Source organism: Thunnus thynnus, chromosome 9 (genome assembly GCF_963924715.1).
Source record: "Thunnus thynnus chromosome 9, fThuThy2.1, whole genome shotgun sequence".
Taxonomy (NCBI): domain Eukaryota; kingdom Metazoa; phylum Chordata; class Actinopteri; order Scombriformes; family Scombridae; genus Thunnus; species Thunnus thynnus.
The window spans coordinates 22,086,094-22,102,552 of record NC_089525.1 but is presented as its reverse complement, the minus strand read 5'-3'; the positions used below and the strand labels follow the sequence as shown (position 1 = coordinate 22,102,552).

At 41.8% G+C, this 16,459-nt stretch overlaps 1 protein-coding gene across 4 annotated transcripts in view; it reads right to left on the bottom strand.

Moving 5' to 3' along the window:
* Positions 1-15,046, bottom strand: part of pcdh19 (protocadherin 19) — a 54,240-nt gene extending 39,194 nt beyond the window's left edge. The window contains exons 1-2 of one of the 4 annotated variants that reach the window (XM_067599722.1): positions 11,783-15,046; positions 8,874-9,219 (exon numbers count right to left, since the gene is read on the bottom strand). In XM_067599722.1, coding sequence (XP_067455823.1) covers positions 8,874-9,219; positions 11,783-13,929 — 2,493 coding nt within the window. In that variant the 5' untranslated portion in view covers positions 13,930-15,046. The remainder of the gene's footprint in view (positions 1-8,873; positions 9,220-11,782) is intronic. The other 3 variants (XM_067599724.1, XM_067599723.1, XM_067599725.1) reach the window with 3 other exon arrangements.
* Positions 15,047-16,459: the final 1,413 nt, after the last annotated feature.

The following is a 16,459-nucleotide window of genomic DNA, read 5'->3' as shown; positions in this document are numbered from 1 at the left end:
CATTCTTGTCTTCCCAACTTGAACTGGTATCACTCAAGTAAAGAAATGGTTTCCCGCCCCCCTGGAAACTAGATATGGGTGTAAATAATATGCCTGGGCCCTTTCTGAAAAGCCCTAATCCCAGGAAAACAAACCCGAGCAAAACATGCCTACCTGAATTGCTTTCAGGAAACCTAGATAATCAAAATGCAAAACAGTCTTTGATAGAAAAATGAGCAGACTTCTAACAACAAATCCCCTACACCTAACATCAGCAAATTCTCCTCCTGAACTTTTATTTGTATGCTGTGTTTGGATTTTTAATGTAATCACACTGCATACGGCGCTCCATCAATGAGCTATTCTGATTTATGTCAGGCCGAATCAGACTGACTGCTTAGAGCTTTACAGACATCATGAATGAGAAAAGGAGCCACACACTGAACACATTAGGGGTCCCACCATCTCTTCAGACAGGGGGACAATGAGTAAGGGAGCAGAGATAAAGGAGGGGGATAACAGGGGTGAAGGAATGGTTGATGCATAGAAAAAGGGGAGAATGGGAGAAAAGACACTGACCATACAGGGCAGAGGGAATGCGAGGGCTCTGAGAGGCCTATACTCGGTCATAGCCCATTAGGCTGGCTGGGTGAAAATGCTACAGCTCATTACATGCTCTGTCTCTGTTCTGTGGATGAACAATGCACAATTACGCTACCCTGCTGCTCTTCTAGCCGTACTACTGCATGCCTCTGAGGCGACCGATATTGCTGCTATAGTGGCTTGCCTGCCAACAGCCTCTGCGCTCATCAAACATCCCATACATGCACTCCCTAATGCAAATCCAGGTTTATGTCTAGAAACAAAAGCGCCGTATGAATTTGCTCAAATGAAAGGAGGGGAGAAACAGGAAAGGCTGCTCTACCACTGAAGCAAACAAAACAAAGGTATAATGCAGTATTTGTGTGTGTAATACAATGACGTTTGCTCCCTTTTGTCTGATCTGCCTTCCTTAAATTCCTTTTCTCTGCTCTTTAAAAAAGTAGACATGTGGCACAGTCATAAGTCTTTTTTTTCCCAGCTAAATTAAGTTTCACCCGATGTTACAATTACTGTGAAGCCAAGTGGAGCGCTTAACATATAGATCCAAATATAAGGACAATTAAAACAGTGAAGTGTAATCAGACGGCGCCAAAAGTACTGTGACATATCTGCAATGCAGCTAAGCTCAGGATTCATCTATCCACCAGCAAATTGGTTCACTTCAAGTCTCCCTCCTTTTCATTCTACAATTATGCATGCAGAAGCTGACATTTAATCTGATGGGGGAAATGCTAACTAACATCCTCCTGCTTCCTCTTTGTTTTAGGCAAAAAACAGGACACTTGGAAAGGTCATTCTTCCCTGGTGTCAGAGCTGGCTGCTTGGAAAAGTTTCTGTTCACAGCGAGTATTGTTGTTTCACAGAATCCCTCCCCCATTTCCCTGTCATTCAAAAAAAAAAAGCATAGGATCAGCACTCAGGAGAAAGCCCTGGGAACTCTCTCAGCAATGTGGCAACAAGTCGGGTGACCCAAGGTTCAACAAAGACAGGGAAGTTAAAAATGTCTGATATCCATGAATTTTAATTAATAGCTTTCTTCTCTCCATATTTGGATAACATTAGCATGCAAATCATAATGGTCATTACTGGATTTTTGTAATTACTTTTTTCTCACTTGGTTTACTTGGTGAAAAATATTGTTGTTCTATAACAAATCAGAAAAGGTAAAAGAAGAAAAAAAAAAGACTGATTGTGTAATGTTCTTATCTGCAAGACCTGACAAATATATTGAAGAAGTGTCAATGTTTTCTTACAGTGAATGCTGATACACGTTGTAGAAATGCTTCTGTTTTAATATTCACTAAGCCAGAGGGGCAGGGATGGACACATTCCTCACTGGATATGACAGAGCAAATAGTATTGTGAGCTTCCACTGCAAATAGATTTCTCTCCTGGCCATAACAAGTCTTGGGGTTTGTGTTTTTTAATATGTAGGCTGACCTTTTCTATCCTATATTAATGTAACTACAGGCATTTTCGACCATGGGCAGCAAATTCTGCATTAATGAGAGATGAGGTTATTTTTTCTTCTTCTCCCGGAGCCTTCCCTTGACATACAGTAACTTTTCTTCAGACTTATTTGGTCTTATTAGACAACTTAAAAACAGTAACTTACTTTGCTCCTTACTAAAATTGTGTTTGTTTGAATTTGACAAACACATTTAGCAAAAAAAAAAAAAAAAGTGTGAACAGCTGTAAATGGTTGTTTCAAATGCCTTACCATCATTTGCTTGATGGTAAATTTACACACATTAACTTGCTCTTGGTTAGGACTTGAGAGAGTCCAAGGATTTCCATGAAAGAAAACACAATGCGGCATATTTGTGTCAGAGAGCTTAATTCAAGAAATAAAAAAACAATGCCACTGGAAACTCATTTAAATGGGTAATTACGTCCACGCAGCAATGCTTGCAGGGCTTAACAAGGTGCGTAATGATGTCCCCTTCCCAAGCGATAAACATCATCACTATGTCCATTTCCCTCACTCCATTTAGCCTTCTCCCATTTACGGGTGGACCTATCAACCTAAGGCCAATGCCATTATACCATTTTTGCATTTAGGTACGTGCCGAGTAAAAAATCTTTTAACATAAAGTGCTGAAAGACCACTATGTGACTATCTTTGACTTATCCACATAAAATCCCCTTCCTTTGATGTTTAATCTCAAATTCTTTCTGCATGATACAGCTTTAAATGCAAGTAAAATATATTCTCCTTTTCGGGTCTGTCGTCTTGAACCAAGTATAATTATCTCTGGATGAATGATTAAGTAGATTGGTACCATAAGATTTTACTGTTGCAATCTGTGCTTAAAACTGCTTACAGATGCCATGTTGTAACATATTTCATTTGCTGACGTTCTCAGGTTTGCTCAACCATTTGACAATTTTAAGGAAATGGAGTCGGTGCAAAACTCAAAACTTATACTTGAATCACTGTCTTTTGGTAATACCACCATCCATGTTTGTAGGTACATTGAAATACTCATCATATTTGTTTTTTCAGAAAGAACAAAATATATTGTGCTAACATAGAAAAGTGACATTATTGCTTTCTGTGGAGGTTGATATGGTTTGTGCAATAAAACCCCTTCCTCATCTTAACACCACATTTTACAGAGAAAAATAACATGTTTCAGGCAGTAGCGATAGGTTGTGGAAAATCATTGGCATTCTATAAATAGACCTCTCTCCCCTCTTCTCTCCCTCTCTGTCTCTCCTTGTTTTTCCAGGCCCTGCCGTTTCTCTACAGTATTACTCCCTCTGTATGCTCCTTAGCAGTCACATGTGTTTAGGACACATACAGTGACATGTGAACGTCAGACATCGTCACTCATGTGTTTTGACTCTTAAGCTCTTTGGCTGGATGCTCTGATCCCAACAAGAGGGTGGCAACCCGGCGGGCTCGGACAGTTCTGACTGGCTGCCTGGGGTTGTTATGTCATTTCATTGTACCTCTGCAACATCGAGACTGACATGTAGTGATGGGGTGGTGCGGGTTAGGGTCAAGGCTATAAAAACCCAACCAAGTGTAAAACTAGCACTGTTTGTGCATGAAGTGAAAACCATCTTGTTGAGTAATGTCACTAAATCACCCTACAGCTCCACGAATTCTGAGTGTTAAACACGACAGGAGGGACCAAATGAGAGATGTTATAAGAGGGCACCGAGTACATCACTGTCACACTGTTCATTTATTTCTGACAGACAAGGCTTTATTTCACCTTATAAACACTGACACTTGAAGAGTGGAGCATTTCTGAAGTCTCTGCCTTACGAATAACCTCTCTAAATAATTAACAGGTTCATCTGCCACTCAATCAGTGCGCATCTGAAGCTTTTGGAGATGAAACGATTCGTTCTCAAAATCCTTTGAAAGGAGGAGACTTTAAAGAATGCAACATACACCTCCCCCACTCTTCCGACGCATCAAAATATAAATAAATAAAACACTGACTTTTAAGTTCAAACAGTCATGTATCCCTTCCCTTATTGCACAATATCTGTGTAGCTGTTGTGCCTTCCCCATCATGATTAATCTTTTCTACGTTTTTGACACAGAGCTGAAGTTTCTGTATCATCGGAGCATAAAGCTTATTATCAAGACATTGGCTATATGCCCCTTAACGTCTTTTACTGTATAGTTAAGACAGAATGATTAAACTGGTTATTCAATCATTACAATTAGCCTATATTTAATATAGAGACAATTGGTATCTAGACATAAAGTGTGATGATGGCTCTTATACTCTGGGAGTAAATAGGGATTGGTTTGAACTGCTACTCTTCCTCCCGAAAAGTGTAATTTGATTTCTCCCATTTATGTCATTTTAATGCTCACCATGTTTTAAATGTGTAGACTCTGACGGAGGACATTTTTCAATTAGTTTTTGCTGAAATTCTCATTCACTACTATTCACTTTCAAATGGCATTGAAAACTGTGAATAGAAAGCCAATAGTCATACACTGCAAAAATTAATATCAGGCAATGAACTTTTACATTTTAAAATAAGTCTCGGCCAAGTGTTTCCAATTGTATTCATGTGTGCATTCAGCGATGACGTGAGAGCTGAGACGAGACAAGAGTTTTATTTCCACGCTCTGCTTCTTTGCTTTCCATGTTGTCTTTTCCCAATTTTCCTTTCAACCAACAGATGATGATCTCCATGGTTACTTTCTGTCAATCACAGCCTTTTCAGATCAACTAACACACCAAAGATAAATGCTCCTACCAGCTATTGTCTGTGAATATAAATGGAAAGAGAAGCTTTGTTTTACACATTTGTAAAAGATCTGCATTATGCTCTTGACCTTCAAATCATTTTTACAATTAATTAACAATTAATTTAATTTGAAAAGGTGCTAAGATGATGGAAAATACTGAAAAGCCTACATTGAGGAAAAAAATCTGATGTAAATTTCCAAATAACACTAGAACTGTCCTATAAAATCTAACACTCAAATGAAAGAAACTCTTTTATTTAGGAAATATGATTAGCCTTTATAGCTAACCAAATCTTAAACACCAGGAAATGATGACAATATCAAAACAACATTAAGAGAGTACTTTCAATGCAAAATCACGTTTGATTATCGAAAATGTTGGGTTATGCCTCTCATTTCTCCTTCTCTGAGATTTCTGAGTCGGTCATAATGATGTAAATGATAATGTCACAGTCCATATTTCAAATAAATGTGACACTCCAAAGGAAATATTGTGTGTGCGTGTGTATTCATGAGTACGTGTGTGGGGGGAGATTGGCAGTTTCAACACGTGTAGCATGCGCTGACAGCATAACATCTACTTTGCATGCTCAATATGACACGTTTGAATGCTCCCATGCATATTGTCCTGATGTGAAGTGATAGCGAGGGATGTGCAGCCTCGCTGGAACCACTCCCTGTTGTCTCTCCTACATCAATATCAAAACGTCTTCCTTACTAACAGGGAAAAACAGAACGACTGGTGCACTGAGATACCTTGTCAGTTGTTTTGTTTCAATTTTCATTTTCTCATTTAAGGTCCTTTGATTGACTGTGAGAGCTGAGTAAACAAACACAAAACGTACATCCATTTCTCATTTGTCAGGATCTAAACCTGAACATGGTGGCATACATCACAATACAATATCGATGAAACCTGTGTAGCTACAGTATCTTTAAGGAAACGGTGCAGAGAGCATCTGGAGGATGATTGCATTGATTATCAATTAACTAAACTTGTGAAGCGCGCTCACCACCGCATACTGAACATTTTACACCGTGGAGTGCCAAGACCAACCTCTTCTTTCTATCTAATTTATCACCTTTTTCTGATTCATTTATCACCTGTGTAAAAGCAAAACCTGCAATCTCTTACCCGAATAAGGCTAATCGATAAAGTAAGATAACTTATTTTTCCTGCTATGCTCATTATCTGGAATCACAGGTGTGAGAAGCCTTAGTACACATTACAAATTCAAAAACACATTCTAGCCAAAGGCCATTCCTTTACTGTATAATTGTCTCCCCCACCAAGTGATTCACTATAATTAAGCCATGGAAGACAGCTCTATTCTCCTGTGAGCGTTCATATTAGTGCTACCACAGGCAGGTCTAACAAACATCTCACAGCTGATGCTTTTCAAAACAATGGACAGGGATGTTCAGGGACGTACATACTGGTACATATTCTCACAAGGGAGAATACAATATACACAATGCAATTGCAGGTATGAGGCCTTTGGGGAGACCTGTCACTGTTATCTTGGCCAAGTCTGATCTGTTTGTGTGTCTGTGTATTTGTGTGTGTGTGTGTGTGCGTGTGCCAGCATGCGTTGTGTGGAGCAGGAAAAGCTCTACTCCAGCTGCTCTGACATAAGCTGGATGCTCACTGCCCCACATACAATAACAATAGAGAAGAACCTCGCATCGATCAAAGACATTAATTACAAATAGACACGAGCCCATCACATTCTGATGGATGTGATAATTTTAAACTACATGTTTGGAAAATAAACAAACACAGAGACATCATTGTGCCCTGATGAGGTTGTCCTCAGGATGAAAACATTTTTTTTGGGGACAAAGCAGCTTTAGTAATCACAACAGTGCCACCACTCGTGTGTCCTAGCCAGTCAAATGGATATGGATTGAGGACTTGTGGAGTCAAGTAGTTTCAAGCCTGAGCTTGCTCATTGTAGCAAAGCAATTATCAGTCATTTCACTGCTGTTTGTGTGCGCTATAAATGGCATTGTAATTAGACTGAAAACATTTTTTATTTAAGAGCAACATTTGTACATACTGTAGGGCGTCTGTATTTTGCAAATGTCACAATGGGGAGGAAAGAAAACAATGACAACTGTTGTGGCGCTGGGGTAAGGCATGCTCTCGCTACCACTATTTCTCACTTAGTTTCTCATACACACACACTCTTTTCTCAGTCCAGGGAAAATATGCAAAGGCTGGGTCAAAGGGATGTTTGTCAACATCATGTGCAAGGCGGAGAGCGATGGAAGCTGCATGCTAAACAGGCCCAGCCTCTATCAAGCCAATCAACTGCCTCTAAGAAGATGAGAAAACGTGGATCAGGGCTCAGACACCTGGCACTAAGACTCATTCACCCGTGCTCACTTCTTCCCTCCTTATCTCTCTATCTGCCCTCACACAGCTCTATCAAGACAACGCCACGCTTTGCATATGGAATCATCAAAATCAATCTCCAACCCTATTTGTCTCCCTCTCCACTTTTTCATTAGCTGAAACAAATAAAGGCTCTCCTAATCCTGCGGCAAATGTGCTTTTATTGGATGGTTAAGCCACAGAGACCGGATGCTGCTGGAGCTTTTGCATTTTTCGGCTGACTTCTACGTGTGTCCAAGCCCACGTTTTTTGGCTGAGGAAAAGGTGACGGCCTGCGTATCACTACCTACCAGCAAATCACAATCACAGCATACGGGTCACTGCATGTACCTGCTGAATTCCACACATCTGCCCCTACTGACCGGATAACACCAAAGGACAACCCCCCCCCCCTACAACATGTCTCATGCTCTCTACCTGTGTTATTCACACACACGCTCACTCTGAAACGGCCCAGACAGGCCTAGTAAATCAGCATGCCTGTAAGTAGGTCTCATTGACCTCTCAGGATCCATCGGTGCCTGGATCTCTCTGGATCATCCAGTCAATACATCAATATCCATCTTGTGTTTCTTGTTTTAAGACCCCCAATCCCAACCCCTCACCCCACCTTCTTCTCACTGAATGTCAAACGGAGATTGGAGTCATCAATTACAACTGTCTGCGTTTGTGTGTGTGTGTGTGTGTGTGTATGTGAAGCTGGAGCTTATTTGCTGCTGTCTATAGGATGATACGCATTCTTACACAAACACAAACGCTGATGCACATTTTCTCTCTCTTGCACACACAAACATAAATGTCCCTTTCCCCCCATGGGATCAAGGAGAGGTGCGTTATGAAGAGAAAGAGGGAGGTTGCCCAAGGAATCCAATAGACCAGTTCATACATACAAAAATCTATAAACTAAAGATCAGCTGGTCGGCATACACTCTGTCAACTTGAATAGTCTTTCTAGTCAACCTTCACTGCTCTGCTGGAGCCATGCATGGTATGTCAGGGTAATTCAGTGGCTGGCTGTGCAGAGTGGCCATGCTGTAACACTGCAGCCAAATGGACGACACACAGATAAAGCATTTAAGCAATGATTATTCTTTCTGCTAGCACCTGAAAAATGTGTGGTGGAGCTGATTAGCTGGGTCAATATATCTGGCAGGTGCTCAGACTCCTGTTCTTTTTGCAATAGCTCAGCACACACAAATTAAAAAAAAAAAAAACAAGTTGAGTAAGAGAGGCCAAATAATCCACTTTGTCAGGCTTCCAAATTCTGCTTGGCAAAGCGCTCTCAGTCACAGGTCGGCTTCAGTGTCTCTTGAAATGCCTTGAAGGATTCCACTCATATTGACTGACATAACGTCACACGGGCCATTTCAAATAGCTTAATGAGAGACAGACATTTCATTGACACCATAATCTTTGTTATGATGGAATGCTAAATATCGCTGGACCTTGAGATGTGTTAAAATGTGGTAAACAATGTAAACATTTCACTCTTAATATTTACCACGATCAAGGAGACTTATTAATAATCATTAATAATGAAGGAAATCAAACGAAGCTGACTGTTTCTTCTCTGGTACTGAAACCTTTCCCACCTTTTTTCTTCAACCCCTCTTGCCCAAAGCAGCCCAGCCAAGGATTTAGGACAGATCACAGTGGATTGTATCTCACCTCTGGCAGTGGCATGCCGTTGATGATGAGGTCTGGCTGCTGGTGCCCCTGCCCGGTGAACGGGTGCTGATAGCCATGGTTGGGAGCTGCATTGCGTGAGTTCTGGTTCTCCACGTTGAGGAAGGTGCTCTCGGAGCGCCTGCAGCCCAGCGGCAGGCTCTGCTGGTGGTAGTCGAAGTAGTTGAGCGAGGAGGTGAGAGATGAGCAACTCACCACATTCATCTTGTCTGTCTCCTCGACGTCACGTGGCACCAGGCGGATGTCGTTCTTGCTCAGCTTCTTCTTCTTGCTGGACTTCTTCTGGTTGCCATATGAGTACTCCGCCACCCTGCGCAAGTAGAAGAAACTGAACAGACTCAATAAAGCAGTGTTCTGTCTTCCCCTCCCCTGTCCACACGGTCAAAAAGCTCTCCCGCCATGCCAGCTAGGGCGCTGTTCGACCATGGGTGCCAGACAAAGTCTCATTGCCCGTGTCCAGGGGTGGATCAGCACACTTAAGTGACTTTCCACTCCTGGCTTGCAATGGAGCTGTCATCCCTTGTTTGTTTGCATTTGCATGCTCAACGATCGACATGTCACAAACAGGCAGACACAATGCAAACATGCCAAAACCACAGAAGCAAAGCAAAAGAACACACTGGTACTCAGCAGCACTACCGGTATATGCAGACATATTCAAAGCACACAACCCACACTAATTCCATTTTTTCTTTCATTATCAAGAGAGCCCACTAGCAATACGGAGTGCAGGAGAACTGCAGATTCAAATTCATTTAGCTGCTCTCAGTGGCTGCTGCGAACTTGAACCATGGATTTTGACTTTAATAAGAGCAAATGAGCAACACAGCTATGTTTTATCAAAGGATCCTCAGACTGGGGGAAATATCCATCCTTCGCACAGCCTTGCAGTTTTCCACAGGAGAACAGATGCTACGTACTCTATAGTGATGACTACAAACTTTGCTAGACATATTCCATATAATTTGTGATGTTTTTTACCATCTGCATTACTTCAAATTCTGAAAGAGGCCATTTTTAACCTCACAGCATGGAGCATATGGTTTATTTCCTGTTAAAGCGTACGACAAAACTATAGTTACACATGAAATTGCAATATCTGGAATGTGTCTGTTCCTGTCTCTTGTCTTGTCTGGAACGTCTCTGCTATACCAGCCTTCACTGGCCTCTGCTCCTAACTAAAATTCAGCTCTAATCCTCTGTCGCTTCTAAAATCACACAGGCTAAGAAGCACCATTGTAGTTTGTCTTTTTCATTTTTCTTTTAGATTGCATCTTGAAAACAGCTCCCGCCCCCATTCTGCTCCCCCTTGATTCAGAGGAAAGAAAATGGGCAGCTGCAAGGGTAGAAAATACTCCATCTCTTTTTCATTTATCATTTTAACATGTCTCTCTACTCTGTGCCCAAATTGAAATCTGGGAGGGGAAATCTTTAGAGTCAGACAAACTGACAGAAGACAAGCAATAAATTGGAGATAACTGCTCCTCATCTTCGAGGTGGTGACTGAGAAGCAGAGCACATCAGTGCTGATTAAAGCACCCAGCAGGGAGAGTGGCTCACACTAGGAGAGTAAAGTACTGAGAGCAGTTTTGAATTTTGAATTTGTTGTTGTCTATCATTGTTTCATGTTTGAACAAAATGTATAACTTACATTAAAAATATGACATTGTGTGAAGTAGCTGTTTTGATGTAGATGGTATCCCCCTACATTGAATCAGGCTTGAATTAAAACAAATGTATAGCCGTTTAACTGTTCATACGCTGAAAAGAGATGAAAGTTCTTCTTGTTAATCTAGAGTTGAGGCCTCGATTTAAACTGATGTAGATTTGTGGAAGAATCCTCCTCAGAGCTACTAGAAAAGAGAACAGGAATTAATTTCAATATCCAAGCTCTACAATTTGCTAAATATTGAAAAACACTTAAAAGTTGTGATCATTTCAACCAAACACTACACAAGAATTAAAACAAAATCTGAATTTCTGATCTATATTGAGAAAAAAAATCAGACCAATATTGTCCGTTTTAGAATATTTTTCATGACTACATGCTTGAAAAATTGCCCAACTTAACTTCAAATCAACAAAATTATGTTTGGAGCAAAATATGATTATAGCTTCAGGTTAAAGTCTCAAATCCAATCTATATGTAAATTTATAGTGGTAATATGGCACAGGGAAATCAAAGCCAGAGCTGATGTTCAGATTGATGAACAAAACAGAATGTTAAATGCAAGATCCCTAAAAATTAATAATCTGCTACTTTCCAAGAAACTGGTTAATGATGTTACTTACATGTTTTTATATCATCTAAACTACATTTTACATGTATTTACTTTATTTTATTTTTTTATTTAATCTGATCGTTTTGTAGTTGCTCCTAGTATTTCTTGGTGTAGAATAAAAGAGAGGTACATCTGCATGACTGTCCATAATCACACAAGATTAAAGTTGATAACAGCCAATCAGCCATGGTGGACGTTAAATAATAAATGTCTGGTACTACTATTGAACCAGTGGGACGTTAATTGTCCGGCAACACGCCCGCAAATTGAACATGACAGTTGAACCGTCATATTTATGAGTCAATTGGTTACAATGGGAGGATTAAACCAATCAATCACGTTTCCGTACCACGGAACAGTGGGCCTCAGCAGAACGAGTCTGATTTAAAGCAGTCAGGTTTATCGTCTACCTCAGTTTCAGCTGTGGAAACATCTGCAGTCCTCACAATCGGGCCTCTACTACATGCTGCATGACAAAAGCAATGCACTGACACGGACGCACGGACGCACGCACGCACACGCACACGCACACACACACACACACACACACACACACACACACACACACACACACACACGCACACACACACACACAGATTTAGTCAGTACCTGCAGTTGTACGTCCGGATCTCCTTGTTGTCCCTCTTGCATTTGACCGCCACAAAAATCATGGTGACAAACAGGATAGCTGCGATAGAGCCCAGGGCAATGATGAAGATGAGGGAGAGGTTGACAGGTCCAATAGACTCCTGCGCGTTCAGGTCTGGTGAGAGGTACACCACAATGTAGGCCGAGGCGGACAGGGAGGGCTTGCCGTGGTCTCTCGCCACCACTGTGATCTCATAAGTGGATTTGGCGTTTTCTCCAAACATCCTGGTGGAGCGCACCTCACCGTTCACCTGGTCGATTTCAAAGAAAGGCCTGTCCCCCTCTGAGATGGTGTAAGTCAGCCGACCGTTCTCCCCCTCGTCATAGTCGTCTGCTTTTACCTGGGTTACCATGTAACCCAACCCAGCATTTCTTGGGATGGAAACCTCCGCGGTGCCATTAACAAGGGGAGGGTTTGTCATAACAGGTGTGTTGTCGTTGACATCCAACACCACAATACGCACAGTCGCGTTACTTGATAAAGAGGGATTGCCATTGTCTCTGGCCAACACTTTGAAATCAAAAGTCCTGGTGTATTCATGGTCAAATGATCTCATGGAGTAAATGCGGCCTGATGGGTTTATGCTGACATATGTGTTTACATCCATGTGCTTAATCTCACCGGGGACTATGGAGTATGAAACGGTGCCATTCATCCCCAGGTCCGGGTCTTCTGCTGAGACTGCGAGCAGACATGAGCCCGGGAGGTTGTTTTCCATCACCATTTCTTGATAGTGTGGCTTGAGGAAGTGGGGAGGGTTGTCATTTTCATCTGTGACTTTGACTACCAAAGATTTTGTGGCGCGTAAAGGAGGGATGCCACTGTCCTCCGCTTGGATGGTCAGGTTATATGTGTCCTTTTGCTCTCTGTCCAGCCTACCATCAACAAGTATAGTGGAGAAGCTCTCATATTCTTGAAGTCTGAACGGTACGTTGCCCTGGAGCCTACACTGCACTTTGCCGTTTGCCCCAGAATCCTTATCAGACACCCTCACTAATGCAATGACATATCCACGCTGCGCGTTTTCACTAACTTCGACCATCTCTGTGTTCAGTGAGAGTAAACTGATGACAGGTGGGTTATCGTTCGTATCCATCACATTCACTGTGACTTTGCAATGAGCTGGGATAGAGTTGGGACCTAGATCTTTGGCCTGGACGTCGATCTCATATATTTGCGTTGTTTCATAATCCAAAACACCGTTGACAGTGATGATCCCGGTTTTGGGGTCAATTTTGAAAGCATCCCTCGTTTTCTCGGTGACGTAACTGTTGAACGAGTACACAACCTCTCCATTAGTGCCCTCGTCAGGATCCGTTGCATTCAAGTCAATGACTAATGTATTGATAGGGGAATTCTCCATCACATTAACTGTATACACGGGCTCGTCAAAAACAGGGTTGTTGTCATTAGAATCAATTACCTTGATATTTAACTGGACCGCGCCTATCTTTGGAGGGTCTCCTCCATCTTCTGCGCTGATTTCATATGTATAATGGGACTGGGTCTCTCTGTCTAACGATTTTTGCACAACAAGCTCAGCAATTTTGGACCCATCTCCTCTGGTCTTTATCTCTAGTCCGAACAGCTCATTTGGGGTGATGGAATATGATTGCACTCCAAAGATCCCCGAGTCCGGATCGCTTGCCCCCTCTAGGGGAAACCTGGTACCAGGGGAGGCATTCTCTGAAATTTCAATGTCAATATGGCTCGTTGGGAATCTGGGTGCGTTGTCGTTCAAATCCTCAATTTCAACTTTGATGACACAGATCTCCATAGAGTTTGACATCACTTCTAGGGAAATAATGCACTTTGGGTTCTGTCGACAAACTACATCCCGATCTATTTTCATTTGGGTTGTAAGGATTCCGGCTGGACTGAGTTCAACCCATCGTGGTTCAGAATTGGAAATAACCCGTAAGTAAGGGGGCTGCGGTGCGATCTGAAATCCTTGCTTTAGTGCGTCCTTTGTCACGTTTCCAATCACTGACCCGGGCTTCATCTCCTCGTTTATTCCATATTTAAGGTTGATAACAGCCTCAGCCCCGACACAGAATAAGAGGAACACAGCAATTAATTGTATTAATTCCATCTGCTTGGTTTGCATTGTACCTGTTGAGTTTTTCTCTGCCTAATAAAGACCTTGATAATTACGCACAATAATGCATGTCATAGAAAACAGGAAAAATGTTCCAAATGAATCATTTCATTAAAATGTCCAGTAAAGTGTTTGGATGACGAATAGCTCGTGTGTATGCAAATTATATCATGGTGTGAAAGCTATAATTCTAACAAGTGCCTTAGCCTATTTTACTCTTCTCAGGCAGAGCACATCCTCCGGTCTACTGCGGCGCACGAAACATTGGGGACGACAGATTTGTGAAAACATGCTGAATCTTCTCACAACCGTGATTTAGCCGTGTAAATCCGTGCAGCTCTCATCAAGCAGCAAACTGGTCTTACACATGGCTCATAAGAGAAACTGTCCATTTTGAAGTGAGCTCAAAGGAGGAAAAAATGCTCTGACTGCATAGACACAAAATGACAATTCCCGCGAGCAAGTCCACAAAAATGTATATTTTCCGTGCAGATGAAGTAATGGGGTTCAAAAGTCCGTTTTAAATTCTCCGCCTTGATGCCAGCAAATATTTAAGTCGCATTTTGGATAAATATCTTTCTTTGTGTAATATATTACAAGTAGTGATAAAATTTCCTCCTCGGTCGGCAGCTTTACGCTTTCAAACTGCACATCTGATGAAAAAAGCTAAAAGGATCTGCAGTCATAAAATTATTCAACAGCTTAAGTCCGGATATCTTTGCCTAAAGAACAGGGGTGCAATTGCAGGAATGTCTCATCACATCACTGAAGTCCCGATTACCTCTTTATTTCCAGCAGATTTAGTCTTACATCCCCTCCGCAAGTCTTGAAGCTTTTACTTACTAATTAATTTCCCCTTATCTCACTTGGAAAAGGCAGCAAATATCCCGACAATTAGTCCATGCAACACAAAAAAATCCGTTGAAAATGTAGAGCCAGTGGGAGGAAACGATGCAAGAGCCTACTGTATATACAAAACGTATTTGATGTTGGGCTGCAGCAAACTAGAAGCACAGTAGCCTATATCCAGCCTGGTTGAGGCAGAAAAAAGAAATCACCACTCGTTGCCAGTTGACTCCAAGCGCTCCTCTCGCTTCACTGGTGCACACTGGCGGACGCGCAGCTCCGAGCCGAGCGCTCAGTCTCAGGACCCGCAATCCCCTCAGCCAATCAGGGGTTACACAGGAGGGCTGGGAGCTGCTGGTGGGTGGGGCAAAGTACAGCAATGAAACACGGCCAACTACCTGTCCTCTTGCAGATGGGCGACTCAACGGGCAATTACAGCGTACAAGTTGAAACATGGAGCTGTGTATTAGATGATCGTTAGAGCAGCGGTTCCAAAAGTGGGGTCTGGGGACCCATGGGGGTCTGTGAGAGGGGTCCCATGGGTCCCACAGAGAAAAAAGAGAGTAGTAGACTAATTTCCCCCAGCAGATCAAGAGAAATGATGCTACGGGTAACTTTTCACGGATTTGTCCTTGTTTTCTCCTCAGCTACAATAGCCAATTATATGTAACAAGTCATATTTTACAGTTAAGGTCCTCTCTTTAGCGGGATCATGAGGACAAAATCTCTCTGAGGTTTTGTCAGTGGACTGTTTGAACCTCAGTATCATGTCAAAGTTTGGTAACCTCTGTGCCAGATCAGATACCATCCCTGTAGAAGAATTAATAGCATTTCCAGTTAAAGTCTACTGTATATGAAAGACAAGTCTGTTGATCTATTGAGCCGTTACAACTGTACGCATTATGTCACATCACTGATAGTCTAACGTGGCTCTCCTGCGTCTACTGTGCACTGTATACTTGAGCAACAGCAGGGGCTAGATTCATAAACGATGCGTACACACAACAACCATACATACACCACAAGCTGGTATTTATAAACACAGAATGAGTGGTAAGAATCTGCTCACCTCACACATCTTCAGACCAGGCATACACATGTTTTTCTAAAGCGATCTGAGGTTGAAGCGATGAGATGGAGATGAAATATAAGGTGAGGAATCTTTTAGTAAAATATTGTTTGTTTGTTTGTTTGTTTGTTTGTTTTGATAACCAGCTGCACTGCTTGTGTGATTGTTTGCATTTAAACAGCGATTACATAGTCATGTACAACCATAATGATGATTAATCATTTTTGTGTGATTCATTTTTATCATTCTTTTAATTAACATGGAAGTCAAAAAATATTTTGCTGTTAATATTCTTTTTTATTTCATCATTAGTTCTGTCACACTATGTAAAGTCCGTTTAGATATGAGAGCCACAAACTAATCATTGATTACATTTCTGAGATATCACTGCCGACGATGGTTTACGGGTCCATGTAATGATTTAATGATAGGGACGATATAAAGAGCCGCACAGCCGTGCGTAATGGTCGCGCGCAATGACAGCTGTTCTCGTCGGTGCAACACAATCTGTGAAACTGCACTTCTGCTTTCCCGTTTGTTTCATTGACAGGTGTACAGACTGGTGGAGCAGGCTGCGAATTGATATGAAAACAGCTGGTTCAGGGCGTGTCTTCATCCATATAA